We start from the raw sequence: 22,157 nt of genomic DNA, 5'->3' as shown, positions 1-22,157 counted from the left end.
ATCAGAAAAGAGCACACAGAACATCTAGGCAAACATGAGACATCTGGTGGAGAGATCACTTGCTCTTTCCCAAACACATCAGTCTTGAAAACCACATGTCAGAAAATGTCGGTGAACTGGCATACTGGTTTGAATGGCATACTGGTTTAACCTCAGTTGAATTCTTATCCATGCCACAGAATGCCCCCAAATAACAAATGGTCCTTAAAGCTGGATGCTATTTGATAATTTAATCTTGATATGGGTATGTGTATGAACTGGATGAATAAAACATCAGTTTTCTATAATATATGATGCTATATATTATAGTCTTTCTTAAACTTGGGTCTCCAGATATTGTTGGACTACAACTCCAATCTGGTAGCTAGGGATGATGGGAGTTGTAGTCCAACAACATCTGGGGACCCAAGTTCGGGAAAAACTGCTGCTATATGATATAAAATAGCTATATGATATAATATAATATGATATAATAGCTATATGATATAATAGCTCTGAAGATGCAGTTTTCTAGACTCCGCTGCAGTCTTCAGCAATTGGGGATGTAAAAAGAGGCTTTGGGGCTGAGAACTCGCTGCTAGAGTCATTGCAATCAGCACTCCCTTCTCAATTGTGGGTTAGGACCATGAATTAGGAATGGGCGAATCAGGCGATTCAGATTTCTTTCTGTTTCTTTTTCTTCCAGTCTTTGGGTCAATTCTCCACATTTCCACCTCAGTATGCTGCTGATTTTACTTTCTCGGGCTCCATGATCACTGCAGATGGTGACAGAAGTCACAAAATGAAAAGACGCCTGCTTCTTGGGAGAAAGGTGATGACAAACCTAGACAGCCTCTTAAAAAGCAGAGACATCACCTTGCCAACAAAGGTCCGTATAGTTAAAGCCATGGTTTTCCCAGTAGTGATGTATGGAAGTGAGAGCTGGACCATAAAGAAGGCTGATCACCGAAGAATTGATGCTTTTGAATTATGGTGCTGGAGGAGACTCTTGAGAGTCCCATGGACTGCAAGAAGATCAAACCTATCCATTCTTAAGGAAATCAGTCCTGAGTGCTCACTGGAAGGACAGATCGTGAAGCTGAGGCTCCAATACTTTGGCCACCTCATGAGAAGAGAAGACTCCCTGGAAAAGACCCTGATGTTGGGAAAGATTGAGGGCACAAGGAGAAGGGGACGACAGAGGACGAGATGGTTGGACAGTGTTCTCAAAGCTATCAACATGACCAAACTGCGGGAGGCAGTGAAAGACAGGAGTGCCTGGCATGCTCTGGTCCATGGGGGTCACGAAGAGTCGGACATGACTAAATGACTAAACAACAACAAATGCTTCTGATTTATTTTAAAACACCCTGAAAATTCACCAGCATTTCACTGCAAAATTATCCTAATGCGTGCATCGATTTGTGCGTAGTTCTGCCTAATGCTAAATGGTATGTTAACTGCACAAATATATGCTGTTTTCCGCACACTTTATGAACATGCATCTTTATGTACACAAGACTTGGCCGGAGAAGTGCGATGCAAAATTCAGTGAAGCACAGGTTGCAAGGGATCGCCGTTTCTCGGCCGGCTTGTCGGTTCGGGCAGCGCGAATGAGGCAGGATCGCCTCTCGGTGCGAAGTGGAGCGACTTCCTCTTTGCATCCGGACAGAGACGTCAAAGGGTGAGCACTGGTTCTTGTCAGCTTTCTAAAACCAGCGGCTTCCTGCGGCCAGCATTCGATAACCCCCAGAAACACAAGAAGCGCCCTAAAGGAACTTGGCTAGAGGGGTGGGCTGGTGACTGATACCCTCCTCGGGGCAACATGGTGGTTTTGGGGTGTATCGGGAGCTATTGTGGTGATTAGAGAGTCCCGCCTCCCCCCTCAGCTGATCTCGAGGGATTGGCCAGATGGGCTGCCCTTGTGCTTCGCTCCCCCCCCTTTTTTTAAGACCTCTGGGCTGCAGAGAAGCTTGATATAATCACCATGACAACTTGCCATCTATGAGCATACAAATCATGGAGATGAAATAGACAAAAGATTAGGCCTGCCCTGAAAAGTACAATAAGTTTCTTATTTAGCATTTAGATAACTGCCTTGCCTTTCGGAGCAAGCTTCAAAGTTGAAGCCAGTTTAGACCAAGAGGATTAATTCTTTCTCCCGCATGCTTCATTGAATCTCTCATTACCAAACTTTGTCTGTATTGATGTAAGATTTGATTGAAGATTAGAGCATTTAGCAAATCTTGCTTTTCTGCATGTATCAGGCCTTTTCAAGCACAGCCCGGCGCTGCCCCAGTGGTCAATACCCTTACTTTTATCCAGTGTCTGCTTCATTTAAACTTAATCAACTCCATCAATGAACTGGAACAGGGAAACGTCCCTGCGGTAAGAATGCGGTGCTCTTCTTAGATAATTCTTTGCTCCTGTTCCCCAGTCTGTTGGTGTTAAACCCAAAATTGCACTCTGATGAACTTCATCAATATGATAATGACAATTGGGGCTCGATAGCCATCCTGGATGTATGTGCATGGTTTTTGTGCATGCATAGGAGAATGGAAAGTGCATCGTGAAAACCAGATACAGTGACTAGCACTTATTGTTCCTGCTAACTTCTGCTTAGCTTGCCTTTCTGGGTTTTTATTTATTTGCTTTTTTTCCCTTCAGGAGCTGGTGTTTTTGCCCCTTCACCAGATCTCTTCCTTGGTGATTTTGGAAAGAATCTTTTTGGCCGCCCTTATTTTCAGGCTTGGCACAGGCGACGTAGCAGTGAAAACGCTCCTGAAATGCCCTTGAGCATTTCATTCCAGACGAAATGTGTGGCTCTCCCAGATTTTCATAGAATTGTAGAGTTGAAAGGTAACCCTGGGGGGCATCTAGACCAACCCCCTGGAATGCAGGAATCGGCCATGCAACCTCTGCATAAAATACTGCAAGAAAGGTGAGTCCACTGCCTTCTGAGGGAGTCTGTTCCGTTGTCAACCAGCTCTTACCGTCAGAAAGTTTTTCTGAATGTCGGAATCTCCTTTCTTGCAACTTCAAGCCATTGGTTCGAGTCCTACCCTCCGCAGCAGGAGAAAACAAGCTTGTTCCATCTTCCATGTGACAGCCCTTGAGATATTTGAAGATGGCTTCTCATACAGGGGGTGATGGAACTGCCACAACTTTGCCGCTCTGGAGGCTGGAGACTTGATATGGAATGCTATGCCCTCAGACATAGGAGTCATCTCTGAGGGGCTGTGGGGGCTTTGGCCCCCAGAATAAAATATTTGAGGGGGCAGGGTCCCCGCAAAGTTGATGGACATTCCCATTCAAATGGTGTGAGTGCACTGCATCATGTGATCGATTATGTGGGTCTGGGCTTACCTGGACCCCCACAATATTTTATTCAAGTTGGCACCCCTGCCCTCAGACTAGGTAGCCAGTGGGTTCCTTCCTGACGCCATTGGACTGCATCAGCCTCCCATCAGCCTCAACCAGCACAATTGGGAATGTTGGGAGTTGTAGTCCAACATCTGAAGGACATCACATTGGCAACCCTTGGATGAGAAGCTGGCTATGGTTAGTCAACCAGTGAGATCAAAGCGCTTCGCACATGCTCTGAGAACCTCCTTGCTGCCACTTCCAGGAATGAAGCTTAAAAATAGGGCTCTTCCAGGCAACCTGTTTCGTTGAACTTTCATTCTGATTTGCTTGCGCAAAGCACCTTATATGGAGGTTAGATTACAGCTGGACTTTATGGAGCATTCCTTCTGATTATGTTGTGGGGTGTTTAAATGTCTTCCCCTCCATCTTTCCACACTTTCCGCTTCCATTTCTCATCGCTTGCGTAACTGCAAAAAGCCCCTTCTTTGTTGAAGTGGGTTTGCGGCGTTGAAGCGAGCTTTGATCCACTTCGATCTGAAGGAGTGTCTCCACCCCCACCGTTCTGCCGGACACTGAGGTCCAGCGCCGAGGGCCTTCTGGCAGTTCCCTCACTGCGAGAATAATAATAATAATAATAATAATAATAATAATAATAATAATAATAATAATTTCAATTGCACCAACCAAAATTTCCCAGTGCTTTAATTCCTTGTGCAAAACACCGGCCATCTAAGAGCCTAGAACTATGTGGGATGTTGTTTTTAAGTGACCAGGCTCATCCTTGCAGACGATAAAAAAGAGTTTCTTAGAGCATGTGCAGATTGCTTTGTCTCCACTACCGGCTTTAGTCATAGGGCACAGCATTCCACATTTCTTTTTTTTCTTCTCCTTTTAGAAATTAACCTTTGACTATTCAACCTTTGCTGAGAACAATTAGCCACCGCCCGTTGGTAGGGATGAGGATTTGTTGCCTGGGGCCAGACTGGTCAGGTGAATGCTTTGGCTTGGGGCCTTGAATTATGTGCCCGCTTTCTTCCCCTTGTCAACAAGTTTCCCCAGCAGTAGAGGACAGATCAATCAAAGCTGACAGGGTGCATGTGAAGCTTTTACGGTGTAAATCTGGAGCTCTCGTCCCAGCCCAGCGGCTGCTGCATCTGTATATCATTTTTATACGGCTACCAGTAGAGCAATTTCCAAAGTATTTGCAAGGAAAATGGATGTCCCCATCTGTTCGCAGCATCATAAATGTGCCACTTTTGGAAGCTTTTCCCCGGTAATCATATCTTTAATGATGAACAAACTTGTGATATATACCTTTCCATAAAATGGGGTTTTCTTTCACTTTATTGTGATTGGCTGGAATAAATAGCTTTTCCATATGTTAGGGAGATAAAATATAAGGATTAGCAAGGCTCGTTTGCTAGATCGTAAACAAAAGAAACAATTCATCCCAAAGACTCCTTAAACAGAAACAACTACAGAATTGAGAGGTGTTAATGAGGGAGGTCCAGTGGCCTCGGCCATAGAGGAAGAAATGTAATAGAACAGCAGTTCCCAAGCTGGTGCCCTCCAGATGGGCTGGACTACAACTCCCATCATGTCTGCTTTGGAAGAATAGCATCTGACAGGGAGAGTCTGCAGTTTTGTACATTGTTCTGTAGTTTTCCAATGCAGTCAGCCTTATCCGACACATACTCTCTAACATTTCTCTGATGAAAATAGAGACATCCTATTCTATTATTATTATTATTATTATTATTATTATTATTATTATTATTATTCCCCCTGTACATCTGACTGGGTAGCCCCAGCCACTCTGGGCTGCTTCCAACATATATTAAAACATTAAAAAGCTTCCCTATACAGGGCTGCCTTCAGATGTCTTCTAAAGGTTGTATAGTTATCTCCTTGGCTCGGCCAGTTGCAATCCATCTCTGGCAGATGTGCACAGATACATTGCTCCTTGTGCCATTTCTGATGGGAGGCCAGGATTAGGCCTTGTTGTTACAGCAGCCCCTAACCCACTGAATTCAGTGGCCAGACTCGGGCTGATTTAATGAAGCCAGCTCAAGCCCTCTATGAGACAATAGAGATCACAACTTCAACTCGCCGATATTTATTAATACAGGCACTTTGTACGCTGCCGAAAGTGAGATCCTGATGTGGTGGAGAGCCACACCAGCACCTCAGGTTTCCATGTTTTAGTCTCCTTTCAAAGACTTGTAGAATTCCAGCTGTGGAGATTCTCTGATCTTGTTCCTCCTGTTACGAACAGTGCAGGTCCCTCACTCCAAGAGGAACAGCGGTTCATCATCCTCTGGCAAGATAGTGATGAACGGCAGGTTGTATTCTCTACCTTTTGACTCTTAACAATGCTTTAAACGCATGCAGGCTGCACAGAAGCAACTTCACCAAGCATCCAAATTACATAAAATATATGTAATTTAATTTGTATGCCGCCTTTCCACGGTTCAAACCATGCTCAAGGTGGCTTCCAGCATGAAAAAATTACAACAGGAACAGAAGCAGTCATAAACACTAAACGGAGAATTAGAAAACACAAAGCCAAACTGACAAATTTCCACATAAATCGCAACAATATCTAAAATAAAAATCAACCTTCCCCGCCACAATACCCCAGCCCAGCAGCAGGAAATGTTATAAGTAATAAAATATCCCCTTGGGATCCCAAGGCTGCTTCAGAAATAAATGCCCTTTGCCCACCAATCACATGTTGTTCAGTGCTTTCTGAGGTGCTTGCATCAGAACAGAGGAAGCTGCCTTAACAATGAGTCGGGCCATTGGCCCATCTAACTGGCAGCGGTTCTCCAGGATTTCAGACAGAGTACTCTCCCAGATGTTGGGGACTGAACCTGGGGGCTTCTGCATGTAAAACAGATGTTCTGCCCCCAAGCTTTGGCCCTTCACCATTAGGTATGGAAATATTTCTCCACAACGGTGAATTTTCCCCACCCTTCCCAACAGCAATTTCCTGGAGGCCTTTGCCCTGTTCTAGCAAATTTCCTGTGGATGCAAAGGCTCCCAAAGTGCCGCATTTTTCACTCTATAGGACGCACCGGACCATAGGACGCACCTTGTTTTAGAGGGGGAGAACAAGAAAAAAAATTTCTCTCCCTCTCTGCTCAGCGCCCCTTCAGCGAAGCAGCAGGAGAAATGGAGCCCCTTCCATTTCTCCTGCCGCTTCGCTGAAAGGGCGCTGCACAAAGAGGGGGAGAATTTTTTTTTCTTGTTCTCCCCCTCTAAAACAAGGTGCGTTCTGTGCGTTCAACTGTGCTGCCCCCCCTCAAAGACCAGGTCAGGGAGCAGTGCAAAGGCGGCGCGCTGCCTTCCCACTGCCCCTCGAGCTTGTGGGGCTGGCAGTGGGGGGAAGTGCTGCTTTCCCCCACCACCAGCCTCAAAGATCCCTGAAGCCTTCGGAGCGCAGTGCGAGTTCCTGCTGTGCTCCGCAGGCTTCGGGTTCCTTTTGCTGAAGCTGGGATAGCAAGACTCTCCTGGTTTCAGCGAAAGGAACCTGAAGCCTCCGGAACGCAGCGGGAACTCGCGCTGCGCTCCGAAGATTTCAGGCGGCTCTCCCTGAAGCCTGGAGAGCGAGAGGGGTCAGTGTGCACCAACCCCTCTTGCCCTTCAGGCTTCAGCGATAGCAACGCGAAGCCTCCGGAGCGTGGAGGGAACGCTCCCTCTGTGCTTTGGAGGCTTCATGTTGCTTTCGCTGAAGCCAAGGAGCCTGCATTCGCTCCATAGGATGCACACACATTTCCCCTTCATTTTTGGAGGGGAAAAAGTGTGTCCTATAGAGTAAAAAATACGGTACGTTCAAACGCCCTGCGAGCTGCCCATTATTTCATGGCAGAACATCTCTGCATGTATATCTCTTTGCACATGCAGAAAGGCGTCTTCCAATGTTCCTGTCCACAGGCACTCCGGTATGTGCAAGGAGTTCCTGTGTTTTTGGATTGCGGTGAAGGAAGCAACTCTAAGTGCGCTAAGGAGGAATACACACAGGGTGTGTACACACCACCCATTTAAAGCATACGGCTTCCCGAAGGAATCATGGGAAATGTAGTTCACCCCGCATAAAGCTACATGCCCAGTACCAGAAACAACCTGCAGTTCCCAAGATTCTTTGGGGGAACCGATACGTTTTAAATGGATGGTGTGAAAGCAGCTCAAGACAGATGTCTGCTTTTAACATTTCAGATAAACTATCGTAGCCCAGGATTCTGACAAAAACCTGGAGAGTCGCTTATTTCCTATCCCCTATTGACAAAGCAGCCATATTGGCTAATTGGCTGAGATTTTAATAATTCATGCTAATTGAAATATTTCATCTAATTAATGACTGCGGCTACGATAGCTGGCCTCAAGAGTTGCAATGACAATAGGAGCAGTACATCTTTTTAAGGTTTAAAATCTTTCTCCCCTGATTCCCTTGGCTTGATATATGGGCTAAGAACACAAACATTATCTTTTAGGAAAACGCGACTCTGTGCCGTCTCAGAAGACAGGCCCAATACTGCTCTTCATGAAGTCCTTTCCCGGAAGGCTTACCATGCAAATTCAAACTTCAGGTGAGGATCAGTCATGCCGTGTTTGCAGGTTTGGTGCTCTAGTTCTGATTTTCCATTCAAGACGCAGAAGTGCTGAGATGTTGAAGGACATAGAATAAAACACAATAGATAAAATGCTAGCAGTCCCATTGCAGTCTCCCCATTCTGTGACATGTTTTGGGAGGAGGGCAGAGAGAAGATGAGCATCCCATCACCAAAATTGAGCAGCAATTTCATGAGGATTGCAGAAATGGATTCCTCATACTTCACCAGGGATGGGGTACCGCATTTTGTTACACCCCAACTCCCATCAGCCCCAGCCGGCATGGCTAATGCTCAGGGATGATGCGAGTCACATTTCAACCTTTCCCATCCTTACTCAACACACCTCCCTAGAAGTAACTCCCATTGAACTCAGAGGGACTGTCCTTTGCGAGGACTCTGCGTTGGGTTGTGCTGTCCAAACTGTGGGATGTGATACATAAGTAGCAGTCAAGTACAACATTCCTTGTTTTCCCAGAGTGGACATGCAGGGGAATGTTTAGTCCAGCCAGTCGAAAACTTCCTGTTTCCTCCTGGCTGGGACATACTTCCTTTGCATGTGACTAGAGGTGGGTGTGACCTTACCTGTCCAGGTAACAAAAGGGCAAGGCATGCTGCCACACTCTCTCTTCCATCTTACCTTTGTCATTGGAGCAGCTTTTTAGCTAGAAATGCTCTGTTGGCTTTCAGCCAATAGAGGACACTGGGATTATCCCCATATGGGATAGATCCACATGTATCTACTTTGTAACTAAGTCTGTCTTCAGGGATCCAACGCTGAACTGATGATGTGAGTAAACTTCTTTTACTGACTTCAAATAAGATTGTCGTGTTTTTATTCTTTTAAGAGGGATAAAAAGGGAACTTACCAGGAACATACAATTCAATTACACAAGCCTGCAACCAGCTATCTGCTGTGTTTAAAAGGGAATGTAATTGTCATGAGTTGGCTCGCACATACATGTTTGCCACTTAGACAGCATATCACCACAGACATGTTTCAGTGGGGTCAATTCACACACTCAGCTTCCAGTCATCAAGTATTCTGTATTCTTGATGACATAGGAGCCAACTCCTAGGGGCCAAGGTCTCTTGGCCCCCCCATAAAATATTTGAGGGGGCTTGGTCGCCCCAAAGTTGATAACATTGCCATTCAAATGGTGGATGTGTAGGGCTGCCATACATTTGGGTTTTCCTGGACATGTCTGGGAATCTGCCAGCAAAATGGCGTCTAGGCGGATTTTTGCTGAATTGGCAAAATGTCCGGGGAAACCTGAACATATGGCAAGTAGGGTGATTTTTTTTTTAAAAAAATGATAATAATAATTCTTTAAAAAGCAAAGAAACACCCCCCCCCCAAGAAAGCTCCACAACCTTGTCTGGATTTTCACTTTTGGGAATATGGCAACCCTATGTATGTGCACTGCGTCCTGAGATTGATTATGTGGAGCGGGGCTTTCTTGCCCCTCCCTGTTTTATTCATGTGGGCACCCCCTGTTTGATGAGTGGCATATGGGCATGTGAACATGTGGAAAAGTGAAAGTAAGTGATGTCTAAACATGTGGGAATCAGACCAAATAGAAAGAGAGAAATATTCCATTCCTCTTGGTTCCAGAGAGCAGGATCCGGAATAAACACGGGCAGCATGTTCAAAAGCAAAAACATATGCAGCAGCAGCGACTTTGATACACTGTTTCCCTGAGTGCAGGATCAGACCCTAAATCTATGCCAAGAATGACATGTTAAAAATAAACCTGCTAGATCTCTTGGAATGCAAAGAAAGCATCAGCAAATGTGGGAAAGTGTGAAAATGCCGCCCCCCCTTCCCTGGGCCCAATCCGATCATTGCTGAGCTCCCACTCAGTTCAATGGCATATCTGCACAGAGAGCCTTCACCACCAACCTCCTTTTTTTAAAAAAGAGCAAAATAGAATATTTATTCCTGTCTTTGCCGACAACTGTAAAAGAACACCTTTCGGCTGAGATGATGCTTGTGAAATATTAGCCCACGTAGTTCTCTGCCCCCCCCCCCCCCGCAAGAAGCTGCTGTAATTAAGGTTTCATAATGAAAGCCTGCCACCTATTTATCACCCAGAACTTAAAACCTTGTCCAGAATCGATGCACAATTCAGCTTTATTAAGAGTTTGGTTTGCAGGGGTCTGGAGGGAGAAGAGGCAAGGAATTGCTAATTGTAGGCAAGCCTTAAATTTCTGGGTGTTAAATACAGTAAAAGGGATAAATAGGGTGATAAATAAACCCTTGTAATATGTTATCTATATAAAAAGGGAAAGGAGAAGCTCAGGTTTTTGTTTTTAAGCAAGGATGCCTTCACCTTGAAATCGGTTCTGCTCACTGGTCAGGTACAGCTTGATTAAACCGAGATATAAGCTGCTTATAAAATTAAAGGCAAGAACAGATCTAAGCGGAAGGAAGGGCTTTAAATATCCCATACACATGCTTACTTTTGTGATATAAACACCGGTTTCTTAGAACTTTCTTTGCAGGCTGTCAAAATGCAACTGGCTTTTCCTTAGAAACAAATAAACAAGATAGATGAATAGCAGAAATTGTCTGCTGCAGAGCTCACCTAAGGATGAATCAGGAAAGTAATCTCTTAACACTAAATCATGTAGAAACACTACTAACAGTATGGATAAAATACACCCATACTATTAGAACAAATGTGCTAAACAGGTTCATTCTGTTTCTATGTAAGAGCCCGTTCAGACATTTGGCGCTTGTTAGACAAATGCTGAAGACATTCAGTAAAACACATCATGGTTCATTCAAACAGATCCCCCATCATCATTAGGGTCTATTGACGATGTATTCCCATAGCAAACCAATCACTCGGTTGGCACTCTAACTATCACAGCTCAGATTGGGCTAAAACATGAATTGTCCAAGATTCACAAACCAAAGACTGGCTGAACAGCATAAGGGTAATATTATACACAGCAAAGCTTTTGCATTTAGAATGGTTTAAAGACAAGGAACAGGCAGCGAACCCTGTGCATTTGTTTCAACCCTGTGGCATTTATTTGTTCCTTTTTTCAACCTTCATTTTCAACAAAATGCTACTATAGATGTGTTGTGTGTGTGTGTGTGTGTGTGTGTGTGTGTGTGTGTGTGTATACAAGAATGAATGCATCCGAGCTATCAAAATGCTTGCTTTTTGTATTATTATGGAACAACAGTTGTTATTATGCTCATAGGCGACGCCAAGATTCTGGATCTAGTCAGCAATACAACATTTTCATTGCATTGTGATATTAAATGGTTGTAAGGCACCCTGGTAGGTGTTGGAAGGATGGGCTAGAATTTCTGTAATAGAAGACTGGGGAACACCTCAGATCAGATTCAGCGGGGTGGGGGCGAGGAGAAGGAAAGTCCCATTTTGAAAGCAGACCTCATTCTGCTTGCACCCCCACCATGCACTTAGCACTACAGTGGTAGCTCGGGTTAAGAACTTAATTCGTTCTGGAGGTCCGTTCTTAACCTGAAACTGTTCTTAACCTGAGGTACCACTTTAGCTAATGGGGCCTCCTGCTGACACCCTATTTCTGTTCTCATCCTGAAGCAAAGTTCTTAACCCGAGGTACTATTTCTGGGTTAGTGGAGTCTGTAACCTGAAGCGTCTGTAACCCGAGGTACCACTGTACATTGAATTCCACTCCCTGACTACAAGCAAGCTGGGAAATATGAATGGATGCTTCATCCTGGGAAACCCTTGTCTGCAGCCAAAGATGTCACACCATGTTTTGTGGGTGCATGATCTGCTGTGTCACCATAGGCTGGAGTTTGAGCACATGGTTCCCTCCCCCCCCCCCCCGAAGTTGTTAGTGAGTAGTTTGAAAAACCTCTGCCAACTAAAAAGGCTTCAGCTGACATACAGGCTGACCGAGATGTTACTGCAGTGCCCCTTCTTTCCCCTGAAGGCTCTGGCATGCTTTGTCCATAAAATTAACCTTTGTTTAAAAAGCATTGCAATAATTCACAGAAAAGGGCAAGTGGTTAATGCAATGGTTTCCCCATGTTCTGCCTTCAAGGAAGTCTTTTTTGCATTCACTTATATTCTGGGGGTTTGCTGCAGGATGTATGGATATTGCATTCTAGGTCATGTTCAGCCTCTCTGGTGTTTGCTCTCCCCACAGGAAGTATTTTTGCCTCTGAAACTTCAGAGCAAAAGTAGCTGACAGGACGCTTCCCAGAGGTCGACTCCAACACCCTCTGGAGGGCACCGCAAGCTAACCCCATCTTCAGGAGTTTGACTGGCCCTGGCACTAAAAGGGACACAGGCATCTGGGTATGTGGCTGCCAGCAGAGGTGGACCCCTAGGTGTGGTTACAGCCTAGGCAGGCCCACTGTCAGGAGTGGGTGTCAGGAGAAGGTCAGTAATAAATCACATGGCATCAGTGAAGCAATCTCTTTATTCAAGGAAACCAGGAAACCGGGTTGACTCAGGAGGCCAGCAACTCGGCCCAGTAGATCATGTCCCAATGAGGCAGTTGTCTGGACTGAATGTCCCCGCCTTCCCGCAGTTTCCTATATCTCATCCCCTAGGTCCTTCCAAAGCAATCTGAGACTCGGTCGTTGTGTCTGTCTTTGCTCCTTCCTCTTCATACCTCTTCTGGTCCTGGAAGGCCAGGGGAATGGGGAACTGGTCACAGCAGGAGCGGGAGACTCCCTGGCTTCTTCACCAGCCGGACTCATCTCTGCCTGGGCCTCCCTCCTCTCCAGCCTCCACTTCTGCCTCTGATTCTGGACTGCTCTCAGCCACAGATTCTTCCTGCTCACTAAATCCTGTTACTTCTTCAGCTCACCCTCCCAGGCTGCTTCCTCTTCTCCTTCTGACCACTCGCCGTTATCCTACCACCAGTCTCTGGGCTATGAGCCTTCTTCCCTTGGGGTTCCCCAGCTGGCGCCAACCACCATTCCTCTGTGTCCAGAGGACATCCTCTGACATCTGCATCTTTGCCTGTTTCTCTAGGAGCTGTGCTGCTAGCTAACCCGCAGTTCAGTAGGCCAGGGGCAAAGCAACACACCCCAAAGACCTGTGTATATACTAGATGCATATAAAAGTGACACCATCCTATACTGTGACTTGTGGCAAGCTTTCCAAAAAGCTTAGCCAGCACTACTCTAGAGCATGCTTAAACCAATGTAGTTCCCTCCAGGAGTTGCTGGACTACAATTCCCATCATCCCTGACCATCGGCCACGCTGTCTGTGGCTGATGGGAGTTAAGAGTCCAGTAACTTCTGAAGGGAAACGACATTGGCTACCCCAGCTCTAGAGATACCAGACAATATTTAACAGCATAATTGTGCCCCATCAATAACTATTATTAGTTTTGATCTCACAGCGCCCTCCTAACTCCACAATCCTGATTCTGTATCACACAACTTTTCTCCCTCCCCCAAAACAGAGGGAGCCTTTGATGTAATTTGCGCTACACCGTTATTTGTGTTTTGAGTCTGCCCTGTGTGTATGTTGCCGAAATCCTTCGGCTTGTGCCCTTGGCTTGAATTCTCTCTTCTCTGCCTTTTCTTTGACACCCTCGCCGGCTTCCCTGCGCTACATATTATGTGTTCTATTTCACAATATTGATGTTCTGCTTCGCCGTGTTGTGCAGGTGAAACCCGATTTCCGTTAAAGCTGTGTCACCGACTTCAATGAAGCCGGGATTTATTACGACGATTCTCCTACATGTTTCCGTGGAGCCTGGCTTGATCTTGACTCGGATCTTTGGGGAGTTAACATAAATAACAGCAATGATCACAATCCCTCAGAAGCAACGCAGGGCTTTGTTCACCGTGGGCTTCAGTGGGAATCGAGACCTCTGAGCAAGTGGCTAGGCTCCAAATGCGGGGGGTGGGGGAAGATAGAGGAGGGGGAGCTTCCCTAAGTTTAGGTTGCCTGACTTTTCTGCTTCTTGCCTTTTAGGATGTCCTAGACTTGAATGCACAGAAGTGATAAACATCTCCCATTGATCTAACCATCTTTGAAGTTCCAGGCATGAGGTCTTAAGCTGTGTTCTTAATTGTTATTGTTGTTTTTGTTTTTACAAATCATGTCCTAGTCTAGTAGCCTAGCACAGATCTTTTTTTTCAAAGGGGCTCCTCTCCTGCTGTCCTCAAAGAACATGTTAAACCCTCCTAAGCTGTGATTCTAAATACACATACATGGAAATAAATTCCCTTGTAAACCACGGGGATTACGTTCCAAGTAAGGCTGCTGTCATAAACATGCTTACTCAGTTGAACCACTGAAATAATGAGAAGTAAACTTGGTTAAAATCAGACACTGTCTTTGAGACTGACATTCCAGAAGAGAGAAGACAGGAGAATTGCTGTAAGTCTTTTTCCCAGCATGGAGAAGCAGGGATAGTGAAAAACTGAGGCATGGAGACACAATGAAATTCTGCTATGTGTACCGGATTTCTGCCAGTCTTGCAGCTTTTAAAGGTGTCGAACCTCTTCAAGGAAAAAAGTGGGTAACTTTAGCGCAAGTGAAATGCACAGGCCCCAAATCTCTGCTTATGGATGTCTAAAAATTTAGAATTTGCTAGACAATGTTTTTCAGTTTTTTTGCCCAGTCGTTGCATGGGCTCCAGACGTTTCACCTCTGCCAGCACTTCTGTTGTGGGGAAATGCGTGTCTTCCTGTAATTCAAATGACTAGATCTTGATATGGGGAAAATGAAATATTCCCGTCTGGCCCTAGCTAAGGTCCCTTATTATAATCTGAGGTGTTCTAGGCACATATAAACAAGGAGGAAACAAGCCCATTTCTTATTCCTTTGTCTTTTTCTGCTCTTTTAAGAACTTCACTACTGATATACTGAAATAAGGTAGTCACAGGAGGTTTCTACAACATGGTTTTGCTGAATTGGGTACCTAGGCCTTTTTAATTTTGTCGCTGGCTTAAATAGTCTGCACTCACTGTTGTTACCTGTAAGACAAGATGGATTTCCAAGCAGCTTTGGCAGACCTTAGACTGTGTACACATTCTGGTTTGCTTTATATGCAGTGCACTCCCAACACTGGTTTTGGAAATGGTGTACACATGACATTAGCCACAATTCATACCTATCCTTTTCTCATATCTGCTTTTTTTTTAAAAAAATGAAACACTGCATTTTGATGTCGTTCCCACTTGAAACCAGCTTTGATCCGAACCGAGAAAAAGAACAACCTAGCTACATTTGGAGCCAGCAATGTGTACACAGCCTTAGTCATGGAAGTTGAACTAAATTTCCTTCCCCCTGCCCACGCCAAGACCCTGTGCCACTAACAATTCTGCGGCAGGAGTTCAACAGGTGCAGCCTGCATCTGTATGGAAGGGGGGAAAACCCACATTTGCCAACCATGCAACTATAAAGGCACAGGAGCCTTCCTAGCAGAAAAGCAGCTACTGGAGTCTAGAGGGAGCTCGCCATTATATTCATTGTACAGATAAGGAACTAATATTAGCTTCGCAGTAAGGCCACAGCCAAGCAATGATCTGGATCCAAGGATGAGCTCAGTACTTTTGCCAGTGTGCCTATTGTCCTCCTGCAGCCGAAACGAATACAAATGTCTCCATCCCGCTGGTAATAATTCAAAATAAAACAAATCTGTGGGCTCAGTAACACATGCATATGAGAACTTCTTTGGAGAAGGCTTTGTCAGAATTCATGAGATCTCCTCTATCAGCTTTTTAGCACAAGACAACCACCAGCAGCAGCAGAAGAAGAAGCCAAGGGGGAACAGATTAATTTGGCACTGATTATATGCCCGTGCGGCGGATTATGGCCCTGCTGCTGGTGAGCCCTAGGCCTGGTTTGGAAAACGGGAAAGCTTGGCTCAGGCAGTTGTACGTCGCATTTGCAGAGCGCCCCCTGCCGGTGCCCTTCACGGATCAATGGAGTGCAGGACGCTAATGAAAGGAAGATTGGTCAACAATATATTTTAATTACTGTACGGCTTCTCTCGCTTCACTGGCCTTGTGTGGTGATTGCAGGGCTTTGCGGTGTCCTGATTGACACTTGGCCTTTTTCACACACACACACACACACACCCTCTCTTTTCCTGTGCCATATTCTAGGGTTGTCATATTTCAAACCGTGAAAATCCGGACAGAAAAGTTTGTTTGTTTTTTGGCCAAAGGTGTTGAGCTTTTTGGGGCAAGATAAAAATAAATAAATTAAAAATTGCTGTTTTTGAGCTATTGTAAGGGGAAATTGGCACTACCGACATGAGATGCGTCTGGATTTTTCCTGGATATCTGAATGATTACTATGGACCGATGCGGAATTCCGTGTATGTCCATGGAATTCTGGACGTATGACACGCGTTCTCTGATTTCCTTTCCTTGTCACTGTTGTCTTAAGAAGCTCCCCATCATCCTTGGCTGGTCTTATCTCTCTCTTGCTCTCCTTTCATTCTCCGAAATACACCCCCTCCCCACACCGTCGAAGCCACCCGGCGGGATCCATCCGTCGCGGGCAGCCCAGACAGTTTTCTTGTACTTTATTAAAGTGTAATCAAACATCGGTTAAGTGGAAAATAAATATCCAGATCTAATAAGCTGCTCAGTCAGATCGTGTAAATGCAAATTGCAAGCTGGTTCCCATCTCCCCGCCAGGGGACTTGGAACAAGCCGCAGCAATGGCTTCATCCGCCGCGATTGTAAATCAACGAAAATAATGGCTGGATAATGACCAGTTTGCGGTTTCAAGCAGATTGAATGATAACAAACGGCGTGTGTCGCACCAGCTTTTCATTTAGCATCTCATCATGGAGCGAGCAGCTCGCCTAACAGCTTGCCTGCCTCATTAGGTTGTTGTCGGCGGCTTGTAAATTCCTGGCTGCAGCGAGCAGATTACCTGACAAAGTTCCGGAGGAGGGGAGGAGGGATGCGAGACAATTCAATCCGGCCCATCCATCCCCTTCCTTGCAGAAGGGAAACCGCCTTGATCTATTGCTGAGGGCTGCAGTGAATGGATAGCAATATGATGCTTTCCTAATGGGGCAATGGGAAAGGGGGGGGGGAACATACACACGCCGTATAATATAGAGAGAGGGAGAGAGAGAGAGAGGAGGGAAAGGAATCGCAGCGCTCTGCTAGGTGCCCCAGCGAGCTTTCTATTTCTTGTTTGTGCTGATGTTGATTTAGCTGCTAATTGGTGACAGAAATTGTCAAATAAGCGGCAGAGAGCGACTCCCCTCCCCTCCCGGAAGGTGCGAAAACCCTTTCAAAGATGAACTGCTTGCCTTTAGAAAAAGGGGGGAGAAGGGGGTAAAAAAAAAAAAAAAAACCACAACCAAAGAGAGAGAAAAAAAATGCAGAAAGGGAGGAGCAGGAGGAGGCGAGGACGGAGTTTTGCTAAATTTCTCCCGGATATTTATTGCGCGCATTAAAAAGACAAATCAGGCAGCAGGCCCCATATTACAAAGATCTCTCTCGTCCTCCTCGAGAAACGCGGATCGGGCGCGTGTTTGTTTGCGGAATGTGTTTGCTTCCAGGATGTAATTTAACAGAGTCCCACTCAACCTATTTAAACAGAGAGGCGGATAAAGGGCTTCCTGGAGATCTCTGGGGGAGCTGCCAGAACCCTGCTTTGACTCCTGCTTTCCCCAGGAGCATCCGCTGAACAGTAATTAGGCTTTGATACTCTGGCAAATGAACAGTAATTAGAATCTGCTACCTCCAAGTCCTTTATGCCGCGTTCCCGGCTCTCCCGCTCCCTCCCCATTATGGAGCATTTAGATGAGGCAGCTTTCCACCGCGGCGAGCTTCGCCACAGCCCCACAGATGGCCCAGGGAAAGGGAGGCCGAGCGAGAGGCTCTCCGTTGGAGGGCTCTGGGACCTCCGAGGGGATTTTCTGGTTATTAGAACCCGACTAGATCAGGGCCAATTATAAAGAAAACTGTCAGTCAAGGGGAAATGGCTACATGATTAGTGAAAAGGACAAAATCAGGTGAAAAGTGTGAATCATTCAGGCAGCTTTGATTTGCTAATCAGGGGAAAGGGAGAGAAGAGGGGAGTCCCCAGCTGCACCTCTCCGGTTTACTCTTTTCGTTTTTTATCGTGACCTTCTGAGCAAGTTGCTGATTTAATCTGTGGATGTAGAAGAAGAAGGGGGCCAAAAAAAAAATCAAAATACACACGCACAGAGACAGAGAGATGAAGGGGGAACAAGCAGATCTCTCGGAAGCCCACAGACACAAGCTCCCAAGGAGCCATGGCGGGGTCGGGCAGTGTAAATTGAGACGAGACGACAACCCCGCCTTTTAACAATGGCTGCGGCGGGAATAAGCGAAGCCCCCGTCGTTCTTAGGGGCAGGAGCTTCCTAATTATGTTAATGGTTTTTAATAGACTAATTCCCACTGTAAAGCTTCGGGAGACGGCGTGCGCTCCCGCCCCTTCGCTTCTCCGTCGAGAAGGGCAGCATTAGCAGCAGCAGGGCTGTCTCTTTTGCAAGCGCGCGTGGCGCCATTTTTTCCTCTTCTCCCCCTTCAGGGGCGCGCACACAAGAAGGCGCCTCTCCCTTCCCGCCTTCCCTTCCTCCTCCTCCTCCTCCTCCGCCGCCGCCATGGTTTTGACATTTGAAGGGCGTGGCGGCCCCTTTTGTCAGGTCTAGCTAGGCCTTGGAGAGAGAGAGAGAGAGAGAGAGAGAGAGCGAGGAGGCAAGCAAGCAGCAGCCGCAGCCGCCGCGCGCCAGGAAGGGAGCTCTAATGAAGATGAGCGAGAGGAAGGAGCCTGACAGTTCTGGCAGCTGCGGCATCGGGGCCGCCATGCTAATTTCCCTCGCCGGGGAGAGAAAGGGCCGCGATGATGGATCCCCATCGCAACCCCCCCCCCACCCCCGCCAAAAAGAAAGAAAAAAAGAAATCTTGACCACCCGTCCCATTAGCCTCTCGTCGCTGACAGTGGAAGAGAAAGAGACGGGGAGAGGGGAAGGGGGAGATGACGGAAAGGTGGGAAGCAGTCAAAAGAGCCGCGCTGAAAACCTGAAGCTTCTCTTCCCAAAGTAATAAAAATAATAAAGCCACCCCCGCTCTCTCCTCCCAAGACGCTGCTTACTGCCAAATTAACCTCTCGACCAAGGAGCTGGTGGGATTTGGGGACTGACAGGAGGGGAAATAGTTGAAATGTGTTTTCAACCCCCCCCCCCACACCGCCCAGCCCTTGCGAGGTCTGAAGCTACTTGGTGATACTCTTTAGGTGCGGCAGAAAACAACTGGACATTAAGGAAAAGTAGCTGCCTTCCTCCAGACGCATTGGTGCCCCCTTCCTCCAAATGCATTGATGCCCCCTTCTTCCAGATGCTTTGATGCCCCCTTCCTCCAAACGCATTGATGCCGATGGATGAGCACAAATACTGTGCATGGAAAAGAGGGTTTTGTCTCCAAATGCTGGAATCTCAGGCTTTTAATACACGATAACTGGGGTAGGCGGGCAATAATTACGCAGTTGTCACTCATTGGGAGTGATTCAGTTGCCTTTGCTCAAGATAGTTATTTTGCTGGGGGTACTGGATGTTTCTAGCACCTCCACTGCTTGTTGCTGGGAAAGTAAAGTTCTTTGGCCAGATATTGTCAGTATTGCGATTGCCACCTTGCAGAAATGTCACAGGCTCTTGTGGATTAGATCTAAACTCTATATCCATTTTCTTGAACCTGCTGCCCTCCAGATGTTGCTGCTCTACAACTCCAACCATGCCTGACGATTGGCCAAACTAGCTGGAGCTGGTGGAATTGCGAATCCAGCAATATCTGGAAGGTTTAGGAAGATTACTGTAGATCACTGATGAGTGGCAATGTGCCTTTCTCTTCGGAATTTTCATCTTTGAGTTTGTTTTTTTTAAAATATGTTAAATGGGCATAGGACCACCTGTCTAGCAATCAAGTTGTTCCATCAAGTAGCTGTCTTGACACCATCAGTCTTCCCTTGAGCTTTCTACAATGCTTCAGTCTTCCCTTGAGCTTTCTACAATGCTTCATGCCCAACTACATTTTGGGTGCATGGGCTATTCTTTCTCTCCACAGCCTGCTCCCCCTATGGTTATTTTCCTGCATCAATTCTGGGCCCACGCTTCCAATTCTGGATAACAACTGTGTGAATACAGTACTGTAGGAAAAGATGGTTGGATTACATGTTGTTTACAAACTTTTTGCAACATTTGTGGAATATGTTTGCAAAATGTCAATTTGATGGGATTGATCAGTGGTCTCTTTAAGTTATTCAGACACTTTCTGCTGCCCCCTTGTTCCCTCCATTAGAAGCATTTCTTCTAATGCTCAGCATAACCCTTTCTGGGCACCTTCTTGGCTACCTGACAAGCCATGAAAGATAAGAGATTTGTGTGCATTGCTATTGAACTGGGGAAGAATGAATTGGCACACCATATCCTTCAGCAATCAAGAAATGCAAATAGTGAGCCAGAAGGAGTTGGAAGACCTTGCATCTCCCCTACCAACTTCTTTCACGTCACTGTTAGGCAGGCCAACCTTACACTTCGAGAAGCATGACAGCAGATGCTGTGCGCATACGAAATCCATCCATCAAGCTCCTCATTACAGCAATTTTTATTACCGCCTTAGTTTTCAATTTGTATACCTGTGAGTTTGGATATCTTACGGCTTTGCCATACTAAAGGAATTTAGTATTTAGAGTATGACATTGGTACCAAATGACAGAGGCTACATTTCATCTTGAAAAACTGGCAAAATATGGATGACTTTTGCATTCCTCATGAAAGGCTAAGGCTTTAGAATCACAGCCCTATGATGAAACTTAAAACCCAGGTGTATCTTTGCTGTGAATGTTATTGTGCGGATCAGGCTAAAAACTGTTGACACATCCCCTAAAATACAAATGACCTCCACTTCGGACAAATAGAAAAAACCAGTTTGGAGGGGATGAAGCACAGGGAAGCTTCTACACAATTGTCAGGGTGAATTTTTATTTTTTTTAAGAGTGAGAGGAAAAAAACCCTGTGTCTCCACTTTACAGTTGACAAATAGTACGGTGTGGAATGCTTGGGAAGGCAGAGGAAGAGGGTTACCTTGACAGACAAGAAGTACAATTATCACAATATGATGAAAGAGTTTCCACGAGGGTGTATTGCACCGTTAATTACTGTCCTTTTTCTACAGGCTTCTAATGTGAGGAAAAACACGCAATGACAAGTGTGGAAAAGAGCAAGCACTAAATTACTGTCAGAAAAATAAACGGAGTAGTGTGCTGCTGCACAGTGATTTACGGGGGCAATTAACCACCACCCCACAGAGCTGCTGAGGACAGCACTGCTGCCTGCGGAAGTGTCAGGCGAAGAGGAAGGAAGAGGCATGCTTGGCCGTGGCTTACCAGACAACTTTGCAAAATAAAATAAAATAAAGCAAGGAGCCGAGGAATGTGAGGGCTTCAGTAGCATGTCTAATCCATGTGCATCTCTCCTTGCCTTTCTGTCCTTAAAGGTTGAATGCGGAAACAGGCTGAAATGAATGCACAGATCCAGAGTGTTTCACTAGTGGCTGGAGGCCACTTCTAAGAGTAGTCTGCCTCTATCCATGACCAACTTCATGCCCATGGGAAACTTTCAAGTAGGACATCTCATGCTGTTTTTTACCAGCACCTGCTCATTGGAGGGATAGGGCCTCTGAACTCAAAGTTCCAGTCTTAGACAAACACTATGGATAGCTATTTTTTTTAATGCACTCTGGGCTAGGGGCCCAACTTCATGCTTCAAAAGATGCAGTGTTTTGTAGCTTCGACTGTATGGAAAGTGGATGCAGTGATATCCTTACCATTCTTCGTCAAGTGATTATGTTGATCTCTTCTACCCAAATCTCCAGAATGATTTCCTGTTGTGTGCTGCTAAATTTGAAAAGTGGTGCTCTCTGTTTCCTTTATCATCAAGGTTTCCAATCTACAAATTAAACATGAAAGAGCCAAAATGCAACTTGGATTTAGTAAGAATTCAAAAGGACTCTTCATAGTGAATGAGGGAAAACTCCCCACATATGAATTAACTCTGGCATATACCTACTAAAAAGGTAAAGGTAAAGGGACCCCTGACCATTAGGTCCAGTCGTGGCTGACTCTGGGGTTGCGGCACTCATCTCGCTTTATTGGCTGAGGGAGCCAGCGTACAGCTTCTGGGTCATGTGGCCAGCATGACTAAGCCGCTTCTGGCGAACCAGAGCAGCGCA

At 45.9% G+C, this 22,157-nt stretch overlaps 1 protein-coding gene across 1 annotated transcript; it reads left to right on the top strand.

Moving 5' to 3' along the window:
- The first annotated feature begins 1,374 nt into the window (after positions 1 to 1,374).
- LOC307219074 (uncharacterized protein) lies at positions 1,375 to 21,999 on the top strand. The gene is made up of 3 exons (XM_079981955.1): positions 1,375 to 1,663; positions 7,839 to 7,934; positions 21,102 to 21,999. Exons 1-3 carry the CDS (start codon positions 1,452 to 1,454, stop codon positions 21,112 to 21,114), a joined length of 321 nt encoding a protein of 106 aa, XP_079838081.1. The 5' UTR covers positions 1,375 to 1,451; the 3' UTR covers positions 21,115 to 21,999.
- Positions 22,000 to 22,157: the final 158 nt, after the last annotated feature.

Source organism: Podarcis cretensis, assembly GCF_951804945.1.
Source record: "Podarcis cretensis genome assembly, chromosome: 6".
NCBI classification, from domain to species: Eukaryota; Metazoa; Chordata; class Lepidosauria; order Squamata; family Lacertidae; genus Podarcis; species Podarcis cretensis.
The sequence above is the reverse complement of the archived record's forward strand: the minus strand, read 5'-3'. Positions and strand labels throughout refer to the sequence as shown.

Excerpts from the sequence above, each read along its gene's own strand:
- LOC307219074 (XM_079981955.1), top strand. The coding sequence starts at position 1,452 with ATGCTGTTTTCCGCACACTTTATGAACATGCATCTTTATGTACACAAG. Across the intron at positions 1,664-7,838 it reads CCGGACAGAGACGTCAAAGG|GAAAACGCGACTCTGTGCCG; the intron begins GTGAGCACTGGT and ends ATTATCTTTTAG.